The sequence below is a fragment of the Montipora capricornis genome, chromosome 10, assembly GCF_036669925.1.
Source record: "Montipora capricornis isolate CH-2021 chromosome 10, ASM3666992v2, whole genome shotgun sequence".
Classification (NCBI taxonomy): Eukaryota; Metazoa; Cnidaria; class Anthozoa; order Scleractinia; family Acroporidae; genus Montipora; species Montipora capricornis.
In genome coordinates, this window is record NC_090892.1 from 64,951,147 (window position 1) to 64,958,953 (window position 7,807).

A 7,807-nucleotide genomic window follows, 5' to 3' on the forward strand; every position below is an offset into this window, starting at 1 on the left:
AGGGACTTCCGGTCTTAAGTAATCCGAGACAGAAAGGACGTCCCTCTGCAGGAGGTGGAGTTCCACCGGCGCCCGGGCAAAGTTTCCCTAAACCCGCAGTCACGCAGGCTTCGCAAACTCCAACTACAGCACCTCCACCCTTAGGAGGACAAACACAAACTACAGGACAGCCAACTTCAGCAGGACCAACCAAAAGACCCTTAACAAAACCAGGACAAACTACAGGACTGGCAACTTCAGCAGGACCAACCCACGGACATGAAGGACGTCCCTCCGCAGGGGGTGGAGTTCCACCGGCGCCCGGGCAAAAAGTCCCTAAACCCGCAGTCACACAGGCTACGCAAACTCCAACTACAGCACCTCCAACCTTAGTAGGTCAAACACAAACTACAGCACAGGCAACTTCAGCAGGACCAACCAAAAGACCCTCAACAAAACCAGGACAAACTACAGGACTGCCAACCTCAGCAGGACCAACCAAAGGACATGAAGGACGTCCCTCCGCAGGGGGTGGAGTTCCACCGGCGCCCGGGCAAAAAGTCCCTAAACCCGCAGTCACACAGGCTACGCAAACTCCAACTACAGCACCTCCAACCTTAGTAGGACAAACACAAACTACAGCACAGGCAACTTCAGCAGGACCAACCAAAAGACCCTTAACAAAACCAGGACCAACGACAAGAGCAGCAGCACAAACGAATTACCCAACCAAAGCACCAGCATCAGGGGCCAACCTCAATGCTTCAACAACAGAGGCACCTACAGCAGGAGCAGCAACTTCGATAAAACCAAGCACAAAAGCACCAACAACTGGGGGACCAACCACCGTGGCAATAACAACATTTGGAGTGACTCCAACAACAGGGAAACCAACTCAAGCATATGGTGAGATAACGCTTTTAACTGCTGCAGCCTTGTCGATAATGGGAAGGGACGCTGGGGAGCACAAGAAAGAGGAAAGGAGGGTATGATCAATTGTATGGGTCCCTACATATTAAGAGGAGCTAGAGGAAAAGGTGTGTAATGTAGGTCTTTCCTCAGATAGAATAAGGAGCAACGAGGCGGCAAAAAGAGGGAATACGAAACCTTTTTTCAAAACTGTGCAGATAAAGATTCCCCCAATCTACTTTTCTCTCAATGGAATTATAATATCCTTGTCCAATCGCGCCTCGTGTATCGATTATTCAATTTCTATGATATCCATTTCTTATTTACAGCGTTTACCGAAGACGAACAAATGGCCTTAGCCAAACATAATGAATTTCGTCGGTTACACCAAGTGCCATTAATGACCCTTGACAGAGAGATGTGCGACCAGGCCAAAGCGTACGCCGAGATACTCGCCGCGAATGGAAATTTGACGCACGCGTCTTCGGAAGAGAGGAATGGACAAGGAGAGAACCTTTTCTCCAGTTGTGCTTCGGTTGTTCCAGAACCCACAGAGAGAGCCGTGGTAGCCTGGTAAGTTGGAAAAGAGTGATTTGTCTCCATGACACCATATCATAGTGGGCAGCCATCGTAATAGCAAAACGAAGTCCACGGTTTGTATCAATCAAATCAATTAGCCTTTTTTTTTAAAGCGAAATAACTATTTGGCATTCAGCATTTCTTCTAATTGACCCACCCCACCCCTTGACATAGTATCCTTCAAGTTATGTCCATTTTGCAAGAGGCATATACAACAGCAAATTGTGGAAAATCGGCTCGTCGCAATATTGAAATAACATTGCAAAAAGTCCATTTTAGTATTTAGAATTAAGTACCTTTTATAAAAATTTTATATCTTTTGATTGCCTTTGACATTTTGACTTTCTACTTCGTTATCTGCTCATTTTTTACTAAAAAAACGTCGAAGTAACTTGTGTAATGATTGCATTTTACTGCTTAGGTGATAAATATTCAATGAACGTAAAACAAATCATCTTTGTGGCTAAGATGTTCGTTATAACCTCTCGAACTTGTGTTGTTTGCCCCCTAAGAACTGTGTAGCTAATTTGCATGATAATAGCAAATCCAACATGGCGGCCATCGTAAATAAGGTCTGTTATAGTGATTGTCAGCAGGACTATTTGAAAGTTGTCATACGATTCCGAGTTGATTTGTTGTTACTTGCTGTCAGCGGTGTTCTGTTATACGGCCGCAATGTTTGTTGTTTCTTATCTGTGTAACAGTTTTTCTTGAATAAAGCCTGAGTTCCATCTGACTATATCAATCACCAACAACCTGAGTGATATACAAATTGAAGATCAAGATGTAAAAATAACAAACAAACTGCGGTTATAAACATACCGAGACAACGCATGTTGTAAAACGTTTTTTTTCTTGACATTTCGTATGCTCCAACATCACATCTTCAGAAGTAACGGTTACCTAAGAATTTAAACACGAAGACTAAAGCCAAATAAGGAAAGTAAAGACAATGAAAAAAATAAATGAAAATAAACAGACCTAGATAAATCTGCTTGAAAGAATATAAATGGCTAGTATAGAGAAGAAGTTTCTCACTGCCAATATTTTCATTAAGCCCTGGTTTTAACACGCTGGTTTTAACCAGTGCTTAATGAAAATGTAATTTAGGTAACCGTTACTTCTGAAGATGTATTTTGGAGAATACGAAACGTCAAGTTCATAAAAAGTCTTACAACATGCGTTGTCTCGTTATGTTTATAACCGCAGTTTGTTTGTTATTTTTACTCAAGTTGAAATGGCCGAAGAATAAGAGGTCAAGATGTCCTAGTGAAGGGTGGAGTAGACAAAGTGAAGAAACACTTAACCATCAACGTGAATTTTTGTCAATTGTGACAGGTATAGGTAAGGAGAAGATAAGATTATGGTTTTATCAATAGACAACGGAGTATCTTACATTTAGAGAGGCAAAACAACATACCGTTAAAAACATGGTCCTTGAGCTTTCGTTTTTATTCTTTTGACAAACTAACGATTGATTGATTGATTGATTGATTGATTGATTGATTGATTGATTGATTGATTGATTGATTGATTGATTGATTGATTGATTGATTTTGATAGGTACAATGAAGTTTGCCAACCTGGATACGACTTTAATACAGAGTCTATCCAACCAGGCACAAATCACTTCACCCAAGTGGTATGGAAAGAAAGCACGACGCTCGGGTTCGGAAAAGCGGAGGCAACATCAGATTCCCAGTTGAAGTGTGCGTACTTTGTTGCCAGATATAAACCAGCCGGTAATATGATAGGAGACTTTCTCAAGAACGTGCCCAAGGGGAATTTCGACCAATCGTATTGCAATTCAATCCAATCTAAACGAAAAAAGTATTTCGATCAGAATGGCAAGGCAGTATATATCTACACCCCGTTTACAGAAATTCTCAACAAGAAGAAAAAGAAAGGCTTTGTTTTTTCTTCAAAACTGTAATTTGTGTTTCTTTTTATTTATATCTTAGCTTGGTCAAGCAAATAAAGTAATTCTAAGGTCTCCTTTGACTCACATCTTTTAATGAAGTATCTCAAGTCAAAGTTACCTTTATCCAACAAATATAGTTTACGTCATAGAAAATGCGGCGTACGGGGTTTCATTAACGAGTTTTTTGTGTCAACAACCCCGAACGGGCGAGGTACGAGCGAGTGAGGGTTTTTGACACAAAACGGCAGCAAGTGAATACAACCCCGTACAAAGCACTTTCTATGTCGTGAGCTGTTTATTACACATAAGACGATAATTTTCATTGAAGTAGTTTTCTGAACGCAAATTAGAAACAAAAATTCGCTAACAATAGAACCAAATGCAAATTTAATTTAATTCAATAACAAAGTACGATTTGTACGAGACACACGAGATGCACGAGTGATTGGCTTGGAAAGGAATTTACGCTATCGTTGATTGGTTATACTTCCACACGTACGTGAAAGCCGTATGCCATTCTGATTGGCTGTATAGGCTTTTTTCACATGTGAAAATAAAGAATATAGATTTGTACAAATGAGTTTTATGGAATAAAACTCTCATGTTATGTGTAATGATGGCATCTTTGTATGTAGCTGTGGAATGGATTCAAAAACAGGTGAACGAAAAACACTAATTTTGTTATCTTTCTAATACACCTTTTGTGGTGTATTTCCTATTTTGTGTAGGGTATTTTGTGTAGGGTATCCTGTGTTGGCCACGTGACTTGTAGAGCAGAATAAACACGTCGTTCCGCCATCTTGGTGTGTTTGTTACTTACTCACCCTTTTCGTGGAGTAAAACGTAACACCTCTGAAACTCGCAATAAAAATTGAATAGACTCAGTTACTTTGATGCGACGACTTAGTAGTAAAGTTGTACTTTTACCCTGTCTTAAATCCGAAGCCCCTTGCCCGGAGCTTCCATCTTTATCGTACGTTCGAGGCAACCCTTTCCAAAATCTTCCTTTTTTAAGAACTACTATATTTTGACGTATGTGACGTATGTGACGGAGAAAATACGTGAAGTGGTTCACATACGTCACATACGTATATGACGCAATAAATGGCTGACCGTAGGTCTCTCATGATTGGCTATTGTGAAAACACCCACTTAAGCCCCCCTGCGAGGTGCCTCTGAAAATAGAAAGATACGGGAAAGGGTTGTCTCAGAGGGTTAATGCGGATCCGGAAGATGGAGTTTCCGGGTAACGGCGTCCTCCTTGTTCGTTTGCGGGTCATTCCGTTCAGGCTTTTCCTGACAGTCTTTCTCACCTTTGCAATAACTCAGGTGTTGTGTTCAGTGCTTTCAATTAAAGGCAAGCAACTCGTGCCAAATAACAAAAATCACGCCACAAAATTGATACTGTACAGGAGTAATAAAAACAAGGCCAGTCACTGGGTATTATGTACCACCTTAAATCTCCTACCTTCAACAAGTAAATGCAAAATTGATGGCAATCCACTTTCTTTTTCCGTGGGAAAAAACCTATTTCCACGTTTAACAATTATTCGGCGAAGGTGTGGAGTTTAATTACATAAGAGATTATTTGAAAAAATACACATTGTCTTTAAAATGATTAATTTCTTCGTCTTTCACCTCGACAAAACTGCTGGCGACCATTTTGAAAAAATGACTCCGGTGTTTATTGCGTAACAATCACCTCCATTGTAACCAATACGGGCAGAAAATTTCCAATAATCACCTAAGTAATTATACTAAATGCAGGTAATAAATGATATATTCTGCACTGTGAAACACGGCCTAATAAGGCACAATAAGACTGGCCATGCTTGAAACAGCTTGCTATGGCTGCAGCTGTACGGGTGGTATGTAGCTGCGCATGCCTAAGATACGGTAAACCGCGGGCGTGAGTTGTGGTAACCGTAAGGTAAGTCTGCTTCAGGCGTTCTAGTTTTCTTACAGAAAAGAAAATACCTGGCTTTCAGAGGAAAATATCGTAAACTAGTCGTCACAATGTTAATATCAGTATGAGTGAGATATCCCGTGGAGCAGTGGTGAGAGCACCTCGGTTCCGACCGATGTGGCCCGGGTTCGATTCCCAGACTCGGCGTCATGTGTTGGTTGAGTTTATTGGTTCTCTTCTCTGCACCGAAAGGTTTTACCTCCGGGTACTCCGGTTTTCACCTCTCCTCAAAAACCAACATTTGACTTGATTTACGTTGATTGTTAATTTCAGTTTACAGTGTCTCCAATTAGTGCTCCAGCGCTAGAACGAATAGACACTTAAATAAAGTTTCTTTCATTTCCTTTCCTTTTTCCCGTCGAATTCAGTAGGGAAATTAAGCAAAGACAACTTTAAAAAAAACCTCATCTGAAAATATGATTTGATTTATGTGAAATAGCTTTTGCTTGATCATCGTGGCGAAGTATATTTTTTCGTTTATCGTACAATGTTGCTAAGAGGGTCTCGTGCAATCGCTCATTACAAAAAGCAACATGACAAATGACCGAAGCATCGATTCTATTGTCCATTTTCCTACACACGTGGAAACAGTAGCGTAAGCGGTCGCTAAGATACGTTCACGTGCGCCTCCACGTACTACATAGTTTGCACACCATGCAGTGCAATTATAAATGGCGGCCAACAAATTATTCTTTTGTCGTTGTGATAATGAGACCAGCTGCCCTAGCTCCAAAGCAACATTTCTTTTGCATTATGTCCCTGCAAACGAGGCTAGTTGGTTTCATTAGCACAAAGGCAGAGGAATAATTTATTGGCCACCATTTATGAATACGGTCTATCCAGCAACATCAACATATGCAAAATGGGAAGAAAACTTATGGCGCTTTCCTTTTGTCAGAACTGGTCGGCCAGATCCGTCAGTTTGCAAAGAAAATGCAACACTTTGTAGGAACACTTGCATGATAATCCCTCACATTCTTCTGGAGGAGTATATATCATCCTCGAAGTGTGTTAATTTGAAGGCGTTGGGGAATTAACCCTTCCAAATGCCCGGTCTGGCAGGTCAGTTCTGTCAAATGGAAAGCGTCCTTAGAGACTATCTCCGCAAACACCTCCAATGACGAAGACTCAGCAAATCCAGCACCGAACAATTCCATTCTCCCGGATTACTCTGGCAAAAAAAACCTGTCTACGGTCTGGTCTCTTTCTCGGCTTTAATGTGGGTACAAAAAGCTGCAAATATTTAGAGCAAATCGTCTGGATCTTTCCCCACAAAAAAAACGCAGCTGTTTTCATCAATTCATCTTTTTTTTTTTGCGTTTCTATGCTCCGACTAATAAAATTGCTTCCCCACATAATATAAAACCACGTATCCTACCATATATTTCCGTTTAGTCCGCTCTCAGTGATGAAAGGGGTATACGTAACGTTCGAAACGTCAGTTTCCAAATCCCAATATAGTGGTCAAGTTATGGAAAGCCATAACTTTTTCTGTAATCTTTAGTTTCTTGGTCTTGAAGTTTTGCCTTGATTTTTTGGAGTTTTGTCATGTGGCAACATTAATATGTGGTGTGGTTTTGTCATGTGGTGAGGTTTTGTCATTATGTGACGAGGTTTGCTGGTTACGTGTTGTGCTTCCATCATGATTTGTTGAGGTCTTCTTTTGATGTGCTGTGTTTATAATCACATGAAGGGAGAAACTCGACGTCATAAAATAAGTTTTGTCATGTGGCAACATTAATATCTGGTGTGGTTTTGTCATCATGTGGTGAGGTTTTGTCATTATGTGACGAGATTTGCTGGTTACGTGTTGTGTTTCCATCATGATGTGTTGAGGTCTTCTCCCGGAGGTCTTCTTAAGCTTTTGATCTGCTGTGTTTATAATCACATGAAGGGAGAAACTCGACGTCATAAAATAACCTCACCGCATAAAATGTAAACACAGCAGGTCAAAAGAAGATCTCACCACATCATGATGGAAACACAACGCGACTAGCCATGAAACCGTAGTCACACAATGAATGAGTATCATATACATCTTGTTGAAATTGCATCCATTGGAAACTCGGCAAAAATCCGGATTTGAGCCCACGACCCTCCATGACCTAGTCCGATGACTTAACCACTGAGCTACCGGAGATCTTTGGTGAGCAAGGGTGAAATGTGGGTCTTTGACTCCAACTGCATACTGAAGCGCGCAGTTCCACAAAGACCTACAAAGTCAAATAACGACTGACAGCACAGCTCATAAAAGAAATCGAACGTAATTGTATCTAGTTTGCAAGCGCATTGCATTACTATTTACTGAATATTATGCATCAATTATAACCTCATTATGGATTGTAGTGGGCCTGCGTCCCTTGTTTTTCTTGTAATCACTGAGCTAGCAATGTCACAAATGTCAAACATTAATCACAGCCCTGTAGGAGTTTGACAGATCAGGACTCTGACTA

General features: G+C 40.9%; 1 protein-coding gene across 1 annotated transcript in view; it reads left to right on the top strand.

Annotated features, from left to right (window-relative positions):
• The window catches only part of LOC138019665 (uncharacterized), an 11,072-nt gene extending 6,889 nt beyond the window's left edge, over nt 1-4,183 (top strand). The window contains exons 4-6 of the mRNA XM_068866516.1: nt 1-885; nt 1,218-1,461; nt 3,031-4,183. The exon at nt 1-885 is cut by the window's left edge and continues 120 nt beyond it. Of these exons, the coding sequence (XP_068722617.1) occupies nt 1-885; nt 1,218-1,461; nt 3,031-3,400 (1,499 nt within the window). The 3' untranslated portion in view covers nt 3,401-4,183. The remainder of the gene's footprint in view (nt 886-1,217; nt 1,462-3,030) is intronic.
• The last annotated feature ends 3,624 nt before the right edge of the window (nt 4,184-7,807 follow it).